The sequence below is a fragment of the Natator depressus genome, chromosome 1 (assembly GCF_965152275.1).
Source record: "Natator depressus isolate rNatDep1 chromosome 1, rNatDep2.hap1, whole genome shotgun sequence".
Lineage (NCBI taxonomy): Eukaryota > Metazoa > Chordata > Testudines > Cheloniidae > Natator > Natator depressus.
In genome coordinates, this window is record NC_134234.1 from 77,245,861 (window position 1) to 77,267,029 (window position 21,169).

Sequence of the window (21,169 nt, forward strand, 5' to 3'; positions counted from 1 at the left end):
ATACAAAGAGAAGTTTGTTTTTAAAAACTTCCCATGGACTTGCCCTAATCACTCAGATATTTTCTTACACCGTTTGCTTACAACCACTGGCCTGTGGCCCTCTATATAATATCTACATTGCTGGTACCTCCTTTACAGTTTCTTATATTTGGAACAGTCTTCCCATATCTGTCTCAATTCTCTTCTATTTTGCCTCTACTTTGTGTTTTGTAATTTAACGCTGAAAAGCAGTTGGGGATACAGTTTGCATGAAAGATGCTATACAAAAAGTTGCTGTAGTCATACTGTATCAGGGGGAAAAAATCAAGACTAAGAAAAGTCTGATGATTCAGGAAAATAAACAGTGGCCATCACCGTATAGGGCAAACCCTAAATGAGAGAATGTGGAGGGACTCGATGAGAGAATATTTCTCAATTTTTTTTTTGTTCTAGCAAAGCTTCCAGAATGATTTGACAACACTGAAAATAGATATTCAATAGAAAAACACTATATTATATATCCTTAATTTTGCTATTGTTGGATTTGTTTAAGTTAGTGGTGCAAACTGGCAAAGATAACATGTCAGTTTTGACTAGCCAAGTTTACAAAAACCATTGGACTTAAAAACCTGAAGAAACAATACATTGAATTACTTACCAGCCTGGCTGTTGGAGACAAGGATATTGGAACTTGGCACTCCACCTTTGTGGATAACCTAATCTTAGAAGCTGTAGAATGCATGTTTATCCCATTATCAAATGCTTTCAGTTAAGCTTTTTTTTTCTTTTTCTATTATAGTAAGGACAAACAGTCCCAAGATGTTGGATGGAGAGTCTGCCTGTCATTCTATGCAATAACCTGAAGAAATGCCTCTATCAAAGTGATTAGACCAAGGCTGACAAGTAGCCTTTGGCACATATGACTTTTGCAAATGGAATCAGTTGTGTCTCAATTGCATTTTGAACTACATTGTGAACACTTTTTGAAGATAAAATGTGAGAACGATTTGTATGGCACTTAAAAAACAAGTCATCTGAATTGTTACTTGAAAGGCAAAATAGCTTGTGAAATTTTGTCAAATCATAAACCTCTGTATGTTTGTTATCCTTACCTCAGCAATGACCACTCTGGAGAAAATGTACATTGAAATTAACAGGGAGACTTCTATATCACTAATAAAATATTATTAATTTTCTGTTTCTTCAAACTTAAGTATTGTAAAAAAAAAAATCGAAATTTGTGATTCATTTAAAATGTGTAATCAACAAATTAACATACTTTTCTGAGGTGCTTTTTTTGTTTGGTTGGTTTTTTTACATTTTTAAACTTTGTCCTTCTTTACCTGTCAGTTTAAGGTTCTTGGCATAAATAAAGGTTGGTCCTTGGCATAGTCTCTATGCCAAGGAGGATAAGTCACACTTCATTATTTAATTGTGATGATAAACCCTTGAAATAGGAGATATAACTATCAACTAGGTTTGGCACTATGTTTCTGTATTGTGTTTTAGGTCCACTTGAATAATACAGGGATTAAAAATTTACAGTGCATTTATGTCCTGAACTGTATACTTAGGTGTGATCTCACAAACCATCAGGGCTATAAAAATATCTTTGTACCATTAGAAGCTGAACATGCTGCTTTCTAATGGTGTGCAAAGCATTCTGTTCTCTGGCATGTCATGAGATCAGAAATTTAAAACAACATTGTTTGTCATCCTGCTTCCCCTTTTCTGCTTCCTGCTTGTATTGGCACGATTTTAGTAGCCACTATCTAGCAAAACAGATAATTTAATGTTTTATGCCATTTGAAAGCAAGGATTTCAGACTTCCAGAGGGTAATAAGGAATGTTTGGGGTTTTATATTTTTATGATAACCAACATATAATGGATGCTAATATTATGCCAATGTAAGGTGGGGGGAAGAAGAGGGAAAGCAATATGGTAATCAGAATTTTATGTGAATGTAAGGTTGGATCTTGTGAGCTGATTATGCTAGAAGCACATTGGTAGACCAGTACAAGTATTTCTAAGACAATACATTTTTTTCAAAAAATTTGCCCTGTACCAGTAATGAAAATGATCCCTGTAGTATCAGTGGAACTTCTGGACTCTTCTGGTTGAAATGTGAGATTAACTGTGGTTTATCATTTTAAAATTAAATTTTAGTTGGATTCTTCAGAGCTGCATGTTCAATGATCAGAGTTTTCAAATTAGTCACAAATAATAAAGTAATCACTAAAATTGTTTAATTGCTCCCTGTGTAAAATAAGCTTTTTCATAGGTAAGGCAAAAAATGAATAGCACAACTGGATGAATGTGAAAATAGTGAATTGTATAAAAGTTTTTGTATGTATTGTCTATCCTCTTTTCTCTCTTCAAATAGAGTGTGCCAAGAAGCAACCAACTATTTATTTTGACTTAAGAAAAACAAATATTTTTAATTATGTTTAGAAAACCTACTGTACTAATGAACTACAGTGCCCTTTTGACCATCACATTTATCTAGTTTTACTTAATTCATCAGTTGGCACATATTGCACAAAATGGTCACTGTTTACATTTAAAGAAAACAATTTATATTGTTTTAACAAGGGTTTTTTATATTGAAAATTATTGTGTAATTTTAAGCGATTTAATGTAATAAAGACTGACTGTTTCTCCCTCACACCCTAGATTGTTTTGAATAGTTTTGTTTTTAGTGTCATGCCAGACTAAAGACATTAAGATACTTCTCTTCTTTCAAGTGGGGCAGGAAACAACTTGGACTAAAGCTGATTTTATTGTGATGTAAGTCTGGTGTTGAAGGTACTGATTTTGATTTTGATTAGGGCTGTGAAGCAATTAAAAAAAATTAATCCTGATTAATTGCGCAATTAAAAAAAATAATTGCAATTAATCGCGTGATTAAAAAGATTAATTGTGCTGTTAAACAATAATATAATACCATTTATTTAAATATTTTTGTATGTTTTCTACATTTTCAAATATACTGATTTCAATTACAACAGACTACAAAGCGTACAGTGCTTTTTATATTTATTTTTATTACAGATATTTACACAGTAAAAAACAAAAGAATAGTATTTTTCAATTTACCTTATACAAGTTCTATAGAGCAATCTCGATCATTGAAGTTGAATTACAGCTGTAGAGTTATGTACAAAAAAAAACTATTAAAAACCAAAACAATATAAAACTTTAGAGCCTACAAGTCCTACTTCTTGTTCAGACAATTGCTCAAGCGAGTTTGTTTATATTTGCAGGAGATAATGCTGCCCGCTTCTTTACAATGTCACCTAAACATGAGAACAGCTGTTTGCATGGCACTGTTGTAGCCAGCAGTGGAAGATATTTATGTGCCAGATGCGCTAAAGATTCATATGTCTCTTCATGCTTCAACCACCATTCCAGAGGACATGCGTCCATGCTGATGACGGGTTCTGCTTGATAACGATCCAGAGTATTGCAGCCCGACGCATGTTCATTTTCATCATCTGAGTCAGATGCCGCCAGCAGAAGGTTGATTTTCCATTTTGGTGGTTCAGGTTGTGTAGTTTCTGCATCAGAGTGTTGTACTTTCAAGATTTCTGAAAGTATGCTGCATACCTTGTTGCACTCAGATTTTGGAAGGCACTTCAGATTCTTAAACCCTTGGGTCGAGTACTGTAGCTGTCTTTAGAAATCTCACATTGGTACCTTCTCTGCGTTTTGTCAAATCTGCAGTAAAAGTGTTCTTAAAATGAACAAAGTGTACTGGGTCCTCATCCAAGACTGCTGTAACATGAAATATATGGCAGAGTGGGGGCAAAACAGAGGAGGAGACATACAATTCTCCCCCAAGGAGCTCAGTCATAAATTTAATTAATGCATTTTTTTTTTTAACGAGCGTCATCAGCCTGGAAGCATGTCCTCTGGAATAGTGGCTGAAGCATGAAGGCACATACGAATGTTTAGCATATCTGGTAGGTAAATAATTTACAATGCCGGCTACAAAAGTGTCATGTGAACTACCTGTTCTCACTTTCTGGTAACATTCTAAATAAGAAGTGGGCAGCATTATCTCCCTTAAATGTAAACAAACTTGTTTGTCTTAGCAATTGGCTGAACAAGAAGTAGGACTGAGTGGCCTTGTAGGCTCTAAAGTTTTATATTGTTTAATTTTTGAGTGCAGTTAGGTAACAAAAAAAAAAAAAATCTACATTTGTAAGTTTCACTTTCACGAGAAAAAGATTGCACTACAGTACTTGTATGAGGTGAACTGAAAAATTTCATTTGTTTATCATTTTACAGTGCAAATATTTGTAATAAAAATATAAAGTGAGCACTGTACACTTTGTACAACACTTTGTTGTAATTGAAATCAATATATTTGAAACGTAAAAAACCCCCATCCAAAAATATTTAATAAATTTCAATTGGTATTCTATTAATAGTGCAGTTAAAACTGATTGTCATTAATTTTTTAATTGTGATGAATTTTTTGAGTTAATTGCATGAGTTAACTGTGATTAATCGACAGCCCTAATTTTGATGCTTCAACTTACAATGAGCAGCACAGGTCATGGTGTTGAAGAGTATAATGCTAGTTATAAATTATCTAATACAGCAGACTGTGCACAAGTTGAGTCAAATGGTAGTGGTCCCTTTTCAGTATTATCTGACTATTTGAATTTATGAGGAAGTTTTGAAAAAATGAACTAAGGGAGTAGAATGGAGAGAGGGAGGTGACTTATGACTTCAAGTATGTGGAAAACTACTGGTGCTAAGTGGCAGTGGTGTTGTGTATGGGAAAGAAACAGCTTTTTTAACCATAAAGCAATAGCCATATTTTTTTGCCATTAGGAAGAATCATAAGTAGAGAAGAGCAGACCAGAGCCACAGGTTGACTTAAGTAGGTGGCAAAACCCTTGTATTGCCTTTTCAGAATATTTGATCTGAGCAATGCCATGAGTCAGCAGCTTTGCTTAGTAGCAGAAGGCTCCTCGTTTCATCTTTTCCTTGCCTGTTGCTGCTTATCCCTTTTTGTTAGCACTTGTGTTTGCTTCCCTACTGCAGAAGTGTATGCCACTTACCCCTCCAAATTCTCTTCCTTTCGTCTCCAAGAATGTATGCAAATATGCAGCATTATCCTTCACTAACTCTTGGATACTACTGGGTATTCAGCTGCCTTTACTTGTTCCTGTCTTCAGTGGGTATGGAAAGACAAGTTTCTTACCGGGATAACTTCCTTTCTGCTAACCGCATCTCCCACAATTCTGTGACTGTATGGGATATTCCCCTCCTTTCTGTGGTTCTGGAGGTAGTTCAGTGTTACAACATAGCCTTCTGCTGGCCATGCTCACATCTCTGGCTTGCTGCGTAGAAATTTAAATATAAATTTAGCTGTGTAGAAATTTAAAGCTGTGTAAAAATTTAAATATAATTAGTGATAACCTTAATGCCAACCGGTGAACTATGTTCAGTAGTCTGTCTAGCCCACAACCTGTAGACAAATTAAATGTCATACAAAGGAGGGTAGAATTGTGGGAGATGCTGCTAGCAGAAATGAAACTACTGGATAAGAAATTTCTCATACAATGAGTAGTATCCCTACAGCTACTCCACTTGAAGTGCACATGTGCCCTCTGTGCCTCCTGCAGCCCATTGTTCCATATAATTTTGTGTTCTATGGGAAGTAGTGAGCAGTAAACATTAAGCCGGGAAGGATAAAGAGTAGACTGAAACTGAGAAATCTTTTGTTGAAGATAAGTGCCTGAATAGAAAGTAAATCTCAGGCCTATGTTGTATGCACCTCTACAATGCATAACTCAATCTATCTGGCCAGTGTTAGTTTGGATGCCCAAAGACCTTGATGCTTCGGGTGAAAGGACACAAACACGGATGAACCTGATCTTGTTGAGGCAGATCTTTGCTCAAGGCAGATCTTTAGTGCGCTACATAAATCCAGATTATGCTACAGTTTTTCAGTAGGATGCTGTGGACTTGGAAAGAATGATGGGAAGATCACTTTCTCCAAAGCACAGAAAGAGGATTAAACTGTTGGTAAAAGAGTCTTGACCCCTTAGAACCAAGTTCTTGTGGAATACATCGTATGGTTCCTGCATGGATAGGGCTGCTAATTTACTCATCTAGCAGACATGTTAGTGACCAAGAAGCAGGTTTTGATAGAATGGCGTAACAGCTGTTCAAGGGGTTGGTTGGTTAGGGCTGTTAGGACCAGCGGTAGATCCCACTTAGGAAAGAGTGGCTAGAGTTGCAGTCACACCAGTCTTTAATAAGCCTTCTGGGTCTGAAAACCATGGTCTCCTTGTGCAATGTAGAACTAGAACTATTACCTTTGCTTCCTCTTGCCTTATCTCCTGAGCTACCTTCCTTAGAAGTGGAAGTCGTGGGAAAGCAGCCCTTTCTCCACCTGTGTACAAGAGTATCCATATCTACTGACCTTGGATCTTCTTCCCTAATGAAGTATTTTGGCACCATTGTGTCTTTGTGATGCAGACTGACAGCTGAAATACCAAATTTCTGTGAGATCATGTTGAGGACTACCTGACTCAGACACCATTTTGAATTTTTTGGCTGCACATCTGCTAATCTGCCTTCTGCTGTGGTTCTCCCTTTGTGTATTGCTCTTACAGAAACCGGATTCTCCTCCACCCATTTCATTACTGCTATTGCTTCCCAATGTAGGGTTGAGTTTCAAGTTCCTTCTTGGTTTTGAGATACACCATTGTTGTGATGGTGTCCAGTTTGAGTAGGAAGTGATTGCCTTTGAGGTGGCTCTGGAACCTTCAGAGGGATAGCTTTGTTGCTCTGAGCTCCAAGAGACTGATGGTTTCATTCCTGTCTACAAAGCAATACATTTCCTATGCTGTTCTGTATTCCAGATATACTTCCCCATACCACAAGGATCAGTTCACCATCTGGCTAAGTTCCCTGTAAGCTCTGCAGCTGCCCAGCAGGCTATCAAATGCCACGCAGGTCAGGTGTCCCTCCACCTACTGCCATGCTGCTCCTGCTGTCTGCCTTAGAGCTGCTCCCGGGAGCCTCCTGCTTCCTGTGCAGAGCAGAGGAGAGGGGTGCTGATGTCAGGGTGTCCTCCTCCCCCCTGTACTCCATCTCCACAGAGCAGGGGTGGGGGATAGGGAACAAGACAGGGCTCAGGACAGAGGGTGCTTGCTGGCAGGTGCTGTTGTTTCTGAACTTGCTGATCTACTTAAAAGGGCAGCATACTTATAGTGGGGTCAGTGTACGTAAAGGGGCAACACACGTCTCTGTCTCTCTCACACACACACACTCACTCTCTCTCTTTCACACTCACTTCCCAACACAAACTTGTATGGTTGATACTTCTTTTAAAGTGTGCTGTTTGAGTTTTTGGACTGGTCTATGCATTTCATAATTTTTATTTCTCTCTTATGCTTAAATTTAATTCTTTGAGTAGAGAGTTCTAAAATGCCCAACCTGTCCTGGCTGGAATGATTATCCCTATGGTAACTTTCTAAAAACATATTTAGGTTTTTGGTTTCTTCTGGTGGCTCACATCTGCACATTACCTTGGTATGGTGCACATAACAAAATTCATTCCACACATGGATGGAAAAAATTAGAGGGAACACTGCTCTAGTCTGTTTAATATCTTGGTCCTGATCTTCAGTGAGCTCAGTGATCTGGGCCTATGGTCCAGATTGCATAAAGATCTGCAATGAACCCTAGGGTCACCGACTTTCTTCCTTTGGCAAAATGGAACTTTACAATAAGGGTAAAGCTCGTTTGTTCAGGCGATGGAGCTTTCATGGCGGCCAGAACAAGATTGGAATGAACTCCTCCAGGAACCAAGGACAGTCACAAACCTAACCACCTCCTGCTCCATTGCAAGGCTCATTTCTTTGACTCTGCTTTTTCTAACAAACATATAGCGGTGTGTTTGTCCCTGTAAAACAGGAAACAAGACACTCCACTGCATACACTTCTCCCTAGGGAAGAAGATGAGAGAACAAACACATGACAGGTGTTAGGCTGATGCTAGGCACTTTTGGAAAGCACACATTCTACAGTTGGTGTGGTATATAAGCCTATTTAGAATAGAACATTTTAGGTGGGCATCGGTTTCAAGTACCTGAAGGTCCATGGATCAGGAAGATGCCTGTGGATGTTCACTAGGACTATCCACCATTTGGGGGATTCTGTCCCTGGTTTGGAACCAGTGCCCAGTGTTGCATGCATTCTGATAAGTGGTTCCATACCTTCAACAGAAACTTCTGGAAACACCTGATGTGGAATCTTGCCCGTGAAACCGGAAGTCTTAGCTGCAGACACTGGGCTGTAGATTGTCTTTGGTTCCTCGTGAGCATGAAGACCTGGTTCTGGATTTTTTAAAATCTGTTCAGTGAGGGATAGATTTTGGCCACATATGTGTCTACATCCACTATCAGGCGAGCTATCTTTGTGGAAGGGATCAATGAGCTTTCCCTGCTGTTTATCACAAACCCATCTGCTTGAAGCAACCTCAGTGTAAGAGCTGTGGCACTGAAAGAGCATCTTAGGAAACATTGGAGGCTGATGGAAGGCCAAAGGGCAGTGTTTTGTACCTATCGTGAGCTGTGCCATACACAACTCAAATGACTGTGACATGGACATATGGGGATATGTAGATAAGCATCTGCTAGGTCTGCTGAGGTGAGGAAATCCTCTTGGTACCAGTATGTTACTGTCAAGACTAGGGTCTCCATACGGCATCTCATCTTCATCCATGTGTTCATCAATTTGAAGTCCTCTGCCACAGTGTGCTTCTGGATATGAAGGCCATTGTAGTCCTAAGAACCTTTCTTCTGAGGGTACCGATTATATTAGTCCTATGTCCGGAATGTAAGAGATCTCATTCAGCCCGGGCTAGTGTTCGATAGGGTTCTTGGTATCCGTGATTGGATGAAGCAGGGTTGAGGTCAGGCCCTTAGTTTGAGGGAGTAACCAAAACTGCTTCCTACTTTTACCCACTTGTACATGCTCAAGCAATCCCATTCTTCTGAGAAATGGAAAATTGTGCCTCCTAGATTAAAATTGGGCTGGAGGCAGTCTTTTGTTGTCATAGTGAGCTCTTAAAGGTATTGCTGCCAAATCAGGTTTTGCTCCCTGCCCCCAGGGTTTTCCTCTGATATACATGCTGTCTTTCCTGAGGTACTTCTGTGATGACAATAGAGAACCTCTTGTTGGGCTTGTAGTCCTTTCACTGGGCACTGTGTAGAGATGGGAGGGATTGCCTCAGTTTGGATACGATGTCTGCCCCTCTTATCCAATTTTTCTCCAACCAGGAGTCTAGGAATTTGGATGAGTTCAGGGTTTGTTTTGGAGTGGGCATTCCCAGTACAGGCATGTAACCAGGTGTGGTACCTGGCTACTGCACTCACGGCCCTGGCTGAGAATTTCTTTGCATCCTTTGAGGCATCTGCGATGAAAGGTGTTGCTAGTGTTATTTTCTTAAGGGTAGACTTGCACTCAGACTGGCTCTTGTCATCCAGAGCCTTTAGATGGTCTAGTCATCACAGTTGTAGCTCTTGCAAAGCAGCTAGTGCCCAGGGCTGCTCTGCTTTTCTGCCAGTTGGATTTTCCTTCTCAAAATATCCTTTCCAATGGGATTATGGTATCCTTTTGCTAATGATACTATCACAGCATCCACCTTTTTGTATTTCTGTGATGGCATTTTTGGGCTCTTGCATCCTAGAGCAGCGGTTCTCAATCTTTAGCAACCCAAGGACCCCCATTTTGATTTAAAAAATTTTGGGGACTGCCCAAGCTCCCCTGTTCAGCCCTTACCCTGCCCCTTCTCTGAGACCATGCCCCAGCTCACTCCATCCCCCCATCCTCTGTTGCTCACTCTCCCCCACTCCTACTCACTTTCACCAAGCTGGGGCAGAGGGTTGTGGTGCAAGAGTTTGGGTGCAGGCTCTGGACTGGGCAGGGGTTGGGGTGAGGGGTGCAGGCTCCGGCTGGGCAACGCTTACCTCAGGTGGCTCCCAAAAGTGACCAACCTATGCCTCTGGCAGTGGCTTCTAGACAGGGAGTTGAGGGGGTGCCCACATGCTGCCCCTGCCTACAGGCACCACCCCGCAGCTCCCGTTGGCCACAGTTCCCGGCCAATGGGAGCTGTGGATTGGGGCTGCAGGGATGTGCTGGTCACTTCTGGGAGTGGTGTGGAGCCAGGGCAGATAGGAAGTCTGCCTTAGCCCCACTGCACTGCTGGACTTTTAGCACCTAAAATCTCCTGTTTGGCATGCAGGAGTCACTGGGAGGGAGGGGTAGGAGTTGATCAACAGGGCTCACAGACCCCCCTGGAGTACCCTCGGGGGTCCACAGACCCCAGTTTGAGAAATGCTGTCCTAGAGTTTCTAAGTGCTTTCCTGCTTCTATGTTTTCCCTGGTCAGGATTGCATCATCACTGGAAGGGTGCAATAAAATTGCTGTCTCATGTAAGGATTTGCCCTTAGGCTTCTTATCTAATGAGTCCTCTGAGGGAATCTATAGGATAAATGCCATTTTGGGGCACATAGTATCAAGTTTTCTGGGGGAGGGGGAGGAAGAGTGTTTGTTTTTCCACCTTGCCTGCTCAGAGCCTGAATCAGTTGGCTTGTGCAGCTGTGATTTCTTGGCCCTTTTTGCTGAACCTTTTGCCTTTTAGTTATGTCTCACTCTGGATTCTTCTGGTTGTGGGAAGAAGGGGGACTGTGTACAACTATATTCCTTTTTTAAAGTTAGTTTCTTTCAGCACTCTTGCCATCACAGGTATGTCTAATTGATACTGTAGGTGGGGGGGAGACCTTCTATAATTTAGTAAATAGTGGAACAAATATTCTTGAAGTGTGAGCCATAAGGTGGGTTGGCCAGTTTACTGCTATGGATCAAAGGTTATGACAACAAAACAGCAATACTCTAGACTGCCGCAAACAAGAAAGTCCTTGGTCCCAGAGCCACTGACCCTTGCAGAGTGGTTGGAGAGAGGTACCTAACTCTTCTATCCTGTGGCTCTCCGTTAGTAGAGGATCCAAGTTGGGGTCAATCCATCAGTTTGTTCCTCTTAACAAGCAAGAATGCAAAGTACCAAGGGCTCAGTTCAAGTATAGGGATGACCAAACAATTACAGATGCCTCCCTGTACAAATAACTAAACACACATTGGGGTTGTTGTGACTTTATGGACCCCTGGTTAGGGTAGTGCCTGGGATATGGAAGATTCAAGTCCTTGCTCTAACACAGGCAGAGGACAGACTCTAAATGGGCTATTAGCTATAATGGGGTGGGGGTTCAGGAGACACTGCTGCTGTGACTTAAGTGCCTAATTCCAGGAGAGGATTCACCAATGTGAATCCTGATGAGAAATAGGGACCTAGTTATCTTTGAGGGGTGAGGATTAGGCCAACCCCGCTCTTCAGCATTTCCTATTGGCTATCTTAGGCCTAGCAGTCCAAAGAAGGTTCATAGTTGAGAATTCTCGAGGGAGGTACCTTGCCGCAGCACAGAGTAAGGTGTATAACTGCCTTTGAAGAATGGGTCTGAGACCCTACCTTTTGCCTCAGCACTTCTTACTGACTAGCTTAGGTGGCTCCCTGCTCATCTTGATGGCTTCTGTGAACTCCTTTCTTAGGCACCTAACTCTTTCCATACAATGCACGGCGAGCCTGAGTGTCTAACTTGGGACTGAGGATTCCACTGGGTGACAGGCTAGGAGTTCGGTGTTGCAACACCTAACTGCCCTTTTAGCCCTTTGTGCTCGGAAGTAGGAGAGGAAGGGGACACGGATTAGCATTAGTACACGGCAGGAGGAGGCAGAAGAGAATATTTCCTCCTCCCTTGTGCCTAGGCTACTGCTGGGTCCTAGCAATTCACCAATTTTAGTTATTTTTTTCAACCTTTTTGGCCATACTAATCGGGGAAATCCTGATCTGGAAAGTAGGGATTTTCCAAAAATATCACTAACCTTTGTTTAAAAGAATCTTTCAATCCTCTCCTGTTACTGGACAGTAAAAACATTTCAATTTGAAGTGTAACATTGTTGCATTGGTGTAACTGTAACAGCATAATTTAGACCCTGTACTTCTACAGACTCCTCCTGAGTGGAGTTGTACCAATACTCTAACATGATCAGAAATATTAGAAGTAATATTCACAGGACCAGGTGATTAAGAAAACAAACTAAAATTTCTGTACAGTACAATAATTTACTTTATCAAATCGCTACAAGTTTCTGTCCTTTGATTTCCCACTTCTGGTACAATAATGAACTGCTGCTGGGAACGTTCCTTCATTTTACATGAGTATTTATTTTCACCTGTAAGATGAAAACATCAAAATATTCGTTTTAAAAACTATTACAAACACTTGGGTACGCAAGAGATGAAATAAAAATGCAAACAGTTTTAAAATTATTAAAAAAAAATTTTACAAGTAAATTTAAAAGTTGTATGAAATCTCAATTTACAAATTTCCGTCTTCACACTCAAAATACAAAATAGGTAAACTTGATTTATTAGGTGCTTGAATGCAGCTATTTTTTCAGCTTCTTCTTCTTTTTCTCTGGTTCACTGTTAGTGCTCAGCTCTGTAGTCTGATTTGGAACATCACTTCCCAGTATCTATCAAAAAGGGAGAAAAAAAATATAGAAAAAAGGTTAAAGCAAACATTTAGTTTTTGTTTTCTTGTCAAAAATATTAATAATGGGAGAGATGACGACTCTAAAACAAACAACAAAAGTTACATGCAGGTATGTATGTAAACCACATCTGACATTTCAGTGAAATAAGTATCTCTGACAAAAAGAAAAGGGGTACTAGTGGCACCTTAGAGACTAACCAATTTATTTGAGCATAAGCTTTCGTGAGCTACAGCTCACTTCATCAGAGCATCCGATGAAGTGAGCTGTAGCTCACGAAAGCTTATGCTCAAATAAATTGGTTAGTCTCTAAGGTGCCACTAGTACCCCTTTTCTTTTTGCGAATAAAGACTAACACGGCTGCTACTCTGAAACGTATCTCTGACAGTAGGTATCAAGATAAAGTTTAGGCCACCATATAAAATGTCATGATGTTGCTACAGCAATCACAATGCAAAGTGAGGTAGAAATTATTAAGAGCAAGGACAAAGACTAGGTATAAAAGTAATTATAAATAAAGTCTTGTATTGGCAGAGTTCAAAGATCAGGATAATCTAATATTTTAGAAACAGATTCAACATTTTCCTAAAATAATCCAAAACATAAATGATTATATACTCAGAAATGGAAAAAGACTCCAATTAACATTTACTTTATTGTTTTTAATTCACATTTGTCTACTATTTATTACTTAAATCTCTAAAAATTGTAAATAGCTGAATGCAAATACAGAATCCCTTACTGGTGGTTTCAGAGCTCCTGTCATCATGTAAAATTTGTCAGCTAGCCTGAGATACAAAGAGGTATAATACAGGTGTCTTTGATGCAGACGGGAAGAGGCCAAGATCCATAGTCTTGATGCTAACTGCTAGTACTAGCTTATAGTTGTGCAATACTTACAAAATTTATTCTAGGCAAAGATAGCTGGGCATATACAGAAGTTGCTGTGAAAAGGAACAGCCATTTCTTTATCAAGTTTGTGATTCTTAGTAAACCAATAGTTGCATGAGGTAAACTTATCATTTTGCTCATAGAATTTTAAATTAACATTGTATTTACGTAGTAATATATTTCTCTACCTGGGAAAAGACCCTCAAACTAATGTCAACAGACATGTTAACTGCATCTGTTTTAGAGAGTCAATTACAAGTTTATGGTCTGTGAGCTGGAGCTTTGAATTTCAAATCATATATTACTTCTGATCCACAAGTGGAATTTCCACTGGTGGGAAAAGGTGCTTTGTGGAAATGAAATTTACTTTAGAACCCCATCTTCTTAAATATCTACATTTTAAAAATATATGGCTCCCACAGCATGTAGAAGCCACTTTGTTTTTTGTTTTTTTTTTTAAACACTGTCACTGAAGTCAGATTTGTTTTTGTTAAAAGCAGATGTGATTTGTGTTACTGCAATCTCCTAATAAACAGAAATAATGTTTTTTTAAAAGTTAAATATGAAGTTTACTATACAATAGTTTTAAGACAACTGAATGATATATTGCTTTGCACTGTAAAGCCTGTGCCTTACCTTGGGTTCTACCAGCGCCATACGAATTTTCTGGTGTTGGATGTTGGAAGCATCTAACATGATGTTTACTTTAACCTTGTCAAACGTATAAAATGTTGTTTTCTCTACTGTAAGCGAGGGTACCTGGAATGTGTCAATATATTTAACAGTTTTTTTTCCCCCCAACATGGAACTTTATATCTGAATACTTGAGGCTTACAATTCATCCCCAACATCTTATATCTCTTATTTTTGCTACCAGCTATGTATTTTGCTATGTATTTTCCCAGTTTATAACAGGCACCATTCACAACTCCTAATGCTCATACAAATTACACGCATCAAAAAGTTTCCCTTTAGTTTTAATATTTCTTAATGACAAGCCTAAAAATGCCAATTGAGAGAGAACACTGACTGTCCAAAGTATCAACTAAATTAAATAAATATTATATATATATATATATATATATATATATATATATATATATATATATATATATATATATATAAATAAAAAATGAGTTCAAAATAATTATGCTGTAGCTGGATTTCATTAAGAATGAATGAATGCTGTTCTCCCTCAGAACCTTCTGTATTTAAAAACTTTCACACAAGGAGCATGAAGGTGAATTGCTGTTACTATAGATTAGTTTATAACTTCAAGGATACAATATATTATGCCATTCCCTGCATCTAACCACTAGAATACTGATTTTAGACATTGTGCCCCATTATCAAATGAAAAGCCCAAATAAGACTAAAATCTCCTTAAATATTGTACCTCATCATTGTAATTGAGATTTGGCTTTGGTTTGTCTTTTTCTTCAAAGAAGACTGTTCCTTCTAAACCATATTTGGGAATTAGAACCACAATTGCATTCTTTCTTACAAATAAAATATACGCCTCCTCATTCACTACTCCTTTGTTTTTGAAGAACAACTGTGAGAGAGATGAATCATGAGAATAAAAACAAATGTTTAGGCAATGAAAAGATTTGCTAAAAACTGATATTATAATGGCTTGTTATGAAGACAATTATCAAACAATCACAAGTAAAGCATGTTCATACTATTCATTCAGACATTGTAATTAGTGTATTAACGTATCTGTATTTTAAAGAATCCTTATTGAGGTTACAGGGACAAACCATCCTGATGTGTAGAAAGAATAGTAAATATTGCAGGCGACCGGTTTGGCTTAACAGTGAAATCCTTGCTGATCTTAAACACAAAAAAGAAGCTTACAAGAAGTGGAAGATTGGACAAATGACCAGGGATGAGTATAAAAATATTGCTCGGGCATGCAGGAGTAAAATCAGGAAGGCCAAATCACATCTGGAGTTGCAGCTAGCAAGAGATGTTAAGAGTAACAAGAAGGGTTTCTTCAGATATGTTAGCAACAAGAAGAAAGCCAAGGAACGTGTGGGCCCCTTACTGAATGAGGGAGGCAACCTAGTAACAGAGGATGTGGAAAAAACTAATGTACTCAATGCTTTTTTTGCCTCTGTCTTCATGAACAAGGTCAGCTCCCAGACTGCTGCACTGGGCAGCACAGCATGGGGAGGAGGTGACCAGCCCTCTGTGGAGAAAGAGGTGGTTCGGGACTATTTAGAAAAGCTGGACGAGCACAAGTCCATGGGGCCGGATGCACTGCATCCGAGAGTGCTCAAGGAGTTGGTGGATGTGATTGCAGAGCCATTGGCCATTATCTTTGAAAACTCATGGCGATCGGGGGAGGTCCCAGACGACTGGAAAAAGGCTAATGTAGTGCCCATCTTTAAAAAAGGGAAGGAGGAGGATCCTGGGAACTACAGGCCAGTCAGCCTCTCCTCAGTCCCTGGAAAAATCATGGAACAGGTCCTAAAGGAATTAATTCTGAAGCACTTAGAGGAGAGGAAAGTGACCAGGAACAGTCAGCATGGATTCACCAAAGGCAAGTCATGCCTGACTAATCTAATTGTCTTCTATGACGAGATAACTGGCTCTGTGGATGAGGGGAAAGCAGTGGATGTGTTGCTCCTTGACTTTAGCAAAGCTTTTGACATGGTCTCCCACCGTATTCTTGCCAGCAAGTTAAAGAAGTATGGGCTGGATGAATGAACTATAAGGTGGATAGAAACCTGGCTAGACAGTCGGACTCAACAGGTAATGATCAATGGCTCCATATCTAGTTGGCAGCCGGTATCAAGTGGAGTGCCCCAAGGGTCGGTCCTGGGGCCGGTTTTGTTCATTATCTTCATAAATGATCTGAAGGATGGTATGGATTGCACCCTCAGCAAGTTTGCAGATGACACTAAACTGGGAGGAGAGGTAGATACGCTGGAGGGTAGGGATAGGATACGATACAGAGGGCCCAAGACAAATTAGAGGATTGGGCCAAAAGAAATCTGATGAGGTTCAACAAGGACAAGTGCAGAGTCCTGCACTTAGGACGGAAGAATCCCATGCACTGCTACAGACTAGGGACCGAATGGCTAGGCAGCAGTTCTGCAGAAAAGGACCTAGGGGTTACAGTGGACGAGAAGCTGGATATGAGTCAACAGTGTGCCCTTGTTGCCAAGAAGGCCAATGGCATTTTGGGCTGTATAAGTAGGGGCATTGCCAGCAGATCGAGGGACATGATCGTTCCCCTGTATTCGACAGTGGTGAGGCCTCATCTGGAGTACTGTGTCCAGTTTTGGGCCCCACACTATAAGAAGGATGTGGAAAAATTGGAAAACGTCCAGCAGAGGGCAACAAAAATGATTAGGGGACTGGAACACACGACTTATGAGGAGAGACTGAGGGAACTGGCATTGTTTAGTCTGCGGAAGAGAAGAATGAGGGGGGATTTGATAGTTGCTTTCAACTACCTGAAAGGGGGTTCCAAAGAGGATGGATTTAGACTGTTCTCAGTAGTAGCAGACGACAGAACAAGGAGTAATGGTCTCAAGTTGCAGTGGGGGAGGTTTAGGTTGGATATTAGGAAACACTTTTTCACTAGGAGGGTGGTGAAACACTGGAATGCGTTACCTAGGGAGGTGGTGGAATCTCCTTCCTTGGAAGTTTTTAAGGTCAGGCTTGACAAAGCCCTGTCTGGGATGATTTTGTTGGGGATTGGTCCTGCTTTGAGCAGGGGGTTGGATTAGATGACCTCCTGAGGTCCCTTCCAACCCTGATATTCTATGATTCTATTTGGCTATAGTTCACAACTTTTTGCTATTTAGCTGCTGTAGCGGGATTCAGATAATCCTGGGCTCAATGTCAAGGTATTTTAAATTTAAAATGCATTATTTATAAGCTTTAAAAAAAACACATTACAGTAGTTTGTAGTACATATGGTCTTTTTAAAATACAAAAGTAGTACAAGGGAGTCCTGCAGATACCTTATCTATTATCCCAGGTAAAATTAAGATGTCCTTTAGAAGCAGCACTCTAATGCTGAAAACTTTAACCATTCCTTACATGCTTCAGACTTGACTTATTTTGGTATAGTGTGCAGGGCAATAACGTATATTACCTACACAGATGTAGCTCTTATTACAAAAGTTCACTCTTTCCTACAGTTTGAAAAGCATGACCCCATCTCAAAACTACTTACCTGGGTATGGAATGCAACTGATGCTCTTTGTGCATACTGAGCCATTTTATGTCGGTAGTTGAGATTTTTACACAGGTCTGCTAGTTTATGTTTATCTGTAAGTTCTGGGTAAGTACTGTCTGCCTGTATAGCCACTGCCAATAGTCGATGTACTATTATATCAGCGTACCTGCACGGATGAGATAAAATCACTAACATAAGGCTGAGCCCACATATCAGAATGTACTCATTTTTTGGAAGTTTCTGAATCTCATTTTATTTGTATGAATGAAATTACTCAATTTTTTTTAAAAAAAAAGCTTATCCCAGACGAGGGACTTTATTTAACAGGTATTATGGTAGCACGCGGTGAAGGCCAATAAGCAACTCTATAAAAAAAAAAGACATCACTTTACTGAACAGAACTGTTCCCTGTGTGAATTCAAGATTATATTTGTTTATTTTAGTGACAAAAAAATCTGCCACAGAGCCAGCACAGTGATGCAAGAGTGAACTGAATTACTTTCTGATTTCTACAACATCAACAGAATTCCTTATTATGGTCCACCTGCAGACTTTTTATCATTAATGATGCGTAAACCAGAAACACAGTTAGACTTTCAAATTCAAGGGGGAGTTTGCACACTGGCAGTTGAGCCATAGTTTTTTCCCTTGTCAACTGAGCAAATTTAAATATCGAATGATTGATTCAGCGTGGAATGCCAATGCAATTTTTAATGATTTTCAGAGCATAACTGAACTTGATTATGTATGAAACTATGGCAGAATAACAACTTTTGCTTAACTCAAAAAAAAAATATATATATATATTCAGTTTGGCTACTGACATATTATCCTTGGACTGTTAACAGCTCTACAATTTACTGACAGTTATACATATGTATTCCACAGGAATTTCAATTATCCAAATACAACACATTTGCCTTAAAGATACATCTAGGGAGTAATGATAAGCACAGGTAGTTTCCATAAAACTTAGATCCACCTGTACATCAGGGAAACCATAAAAATAAGCCCTATTTTAAAACATAAACATTGGAATTACCCTTTACATGCACATTTGGTTTCCACATCACATTCTCACTCAAGCCAATAGTAAATTACTTCATAGAATATCAGGATTGGAACGGACCTCAGGAGATCTACTCCAACCCCCTGCTCAAAGCAGGATCAATACCCAATTTTTTCCCCAGATCCCTAAATGGCCCCCTCAAGGATTGAACTCATAACCCTGGGTTTAGCAGGCCAACGCTCAAACCACTGAGTTATCCCTTCCCCAAAAGATACTTGCTTCCCTGTGCAACGTACAGATGAAATGTCATTTACTAAGTTAATGTTAAATTAAGGCTACATTTTATATATGTAAATTAATCCCCCCTAAAATATTATTTTACACCCAAATTCTGCAGCAGAGCTCCAACATGGTAATGATTAGCCAGATTCTGCTGTAGGTTCTGTTTGGAATGTCTCATCCTAAATGGATCCAAAAAATGTGCTTTTATGCAATTATACATTAAGGATGTACTGCTTTCCACTTAAAATACAGAAACAGACCTATTTTATGGAATGTATGACTGAAATCAGAATACTGAGCCTGATGTCATGGGAAAGAGTTACAGCAAACCTAGGAACACAGGAGTCAGACCAGGATGACAGGAGCACTGCACAAGTCATCCTTTTCAAATATAAATCAAAAGAACTATCATGAAATTTTGTTAATTATGAGGCACGATGCAGTATGTAAAGTAGTTTTAATGCATTCATCACTCTCTTCTTTCCTTTGAAAGTTCCATAAAGTAAATTACCTTCTGATGGGTGAAGTAAAATGTGTATAAATAGGTGATGCTAAGCCATAGTGATGAAAATCATTATCCATTCCAGAGCAAAAGTAGACAGCTTGCATCATGCAGCGAGTGGCCAAGATTCGCAACAGCGTATTTAGATATGGGAAATCAGGAGATTCAGCTTTGTCTAAAGTGTCAGCTAGAGCCTTTGCTGAATCAGTCTTAATTTCCAAATTCTGTAAGAAAGAAGGCCAGAGTTATATTATTGTCAAATCCTTAAAAATTTTCAAAGCCATTCGCAGGAAATTAACTACACCATCTCAGCACTTCCAAACTTATCAGGTACATGCTGCCCCACATACTGTATCTCAGTGGTTCTCAGAAGTTATTTGATCATGCCCCCCTTCCTTGTGTCTGTAGTAGTTTACACCACCCCTCAGCCCCCGGCCAGCAGACGCTGCTCTCTGGCCACCCAGCTCTGAAGGCAGAGCAGAGAGCAGCGGCTGCTGGCCGGGCGCCCAGCTCTGAAGGGTGACATAGTATGGTATTGCCATCCCTACTTCTCCCCTGCTGCAGGCGGCAGCGCTGCCTTCAGAGCTGGGTACCCAACCAGCAGCTGCCGCTCTCTGGCTGCCCACCTCTGAATCTGTGCAGTAAGTTTTCTTTTTTCCTAAAGCTTCTCTCACACACCCAGAACACATTCCCCCAACCCCTTCCCCGAGTTTAAGAACTTCTGTCATATCTGATAAATTACCTTAGAAGTGCTGACAATCTGATAGGATGTCAGTACCTTAAAGAACAGTACAGATCTACACATGGACTTTGATGGGCGAGCAGCAAAGAGCTAAAAGCCAACATTCTAAAAATTCAGCAAAATGTCAGATCTAATTAGCAGGGTAGCAGAGGGAGGGTGGAGGAAATGACTTTGTTAAAATTAATATTTGTATGAGTTCTTTGGGCTGCACTTTGATTTTTCATTTCTTCCTTCAGCAATGGACTGAAGCTGAGACGCAGAAAAGAAAAGAAATAAACAGGAGAAAGATCAGTCTGCTCAGTTTTAAAGTTAGTTTCTTCAAGTGCCAACCCTACAAATTCAATCAGCTATCCAAATCAAAGGGGGCTCTTTCCTTCTGAAACATCACCACCACTAGTAAAGATTCTCCAGGTCAAATTATGTCCTCAGTGGTGATGCTGTAACTGGATCTTTGTAAACATGAGTGTTGATGATACAAGGCTTTACAAATTCCAACTCATTTTTCCATTGCACTACTGGTTTTACCAGGCAAACAGTAGTGTAAAATTTTAGCTACTATACTAGATAAACAGGACTCTCAATACACACAGGGACCAAATCCATTGGGAAAAATGGAATTTTGACAGTCACTTTTCAGATTAGAGACACAAAAATCATCATCCCAATGTTATAGCTAAGGAGTGACTTATCCAAGATGCCAAGTCAGGGGCAGAACTTGCATCATAACACCCTGCTCCATGCACGAGAATAATAGCGGAAAAGAAAGCAAAGCTGAAAGAAATTGTGCACGGCCTCTAGAAAGTAATAACTTTTTTAAAAAGTTCAACTCAAAAGGGGCACAAAGATGTACCTAAGATAGACAGACAGAAAAAGATTGAAGTTCAACTTCCCTTTAATGAAAGGCAAAACAACTTTTTAGTTAATTC

The 21,169-nt window shown here is 39.8% G+C and overlaps 2 protein-coding genes across 4 annotated transcripts in view; one reads left to right on the forward strand and one right to left on the reverse strand.

Annotated features, from left to right (window-relative positions):
- The window catches only part of BORA (BORA aurora kinase A activator), a 45,270-nt gene extending 43,052 nt beyond the window's left edge, over positions 1 to 2,218 (forward strand). Inside the window, exon 13 of the mRNA XM_074944164.1 lies at positions 779 to 2,218. Coding sequence (XP_074800265.1) covers positions 779 to 837 — 59 coding nt within the window. The 3' untranslated portion in view covers positions 838 to 2,218. The remainder of the gene's footprint in view (positions 1 to 778) is intronic.
- A 10,026-nt stretch (positions 2,219 to 12,244) lies between these two features.
- The window catches only part of DIS3 (DIS3 exosome endoribonuclease and 3''-5'' exoribonuclease), a 32,753-nt gene continuing 23,828 nt past the window's right edge, over positions 12,245 to 21,169 (reverse strand). Inside the window, exons 16-20 of one of the 3 annotated variants that reach the window (XM_074961944.1) lie at positions 19,511 to 19,725; positions 17,706 to 17,874; positions 14,907 to 15,065; positions 14,147 to 14,269; positions 12,245 to 12,601 (exon numbers count right to left, since the gene is read on the reverse strand). In XM_074961944.1, the coding sequence (XP_074818045.1) occupies positions 12,515 to 12,601; positions 14,147 to 14,269; positions 14,907 to 15,065; positions 17,706 to 17,874; positions 19,511 to 19,725 (753 nt within the window). In that variant the 3' untranslated portion in view covers positions 12,245 to 12,514. The remainder of the gene's footprint in view (positions 12,602 to 14,146; positions 14,270 to 14,906; positions 15,066 to 17,705; positions 17,875 to 19,510; positions 19,726 to 21,169) is intronic. The other 2 variants (XM_074961924.1, XM_074961935.1) reach the window with 2 other exon arrangements.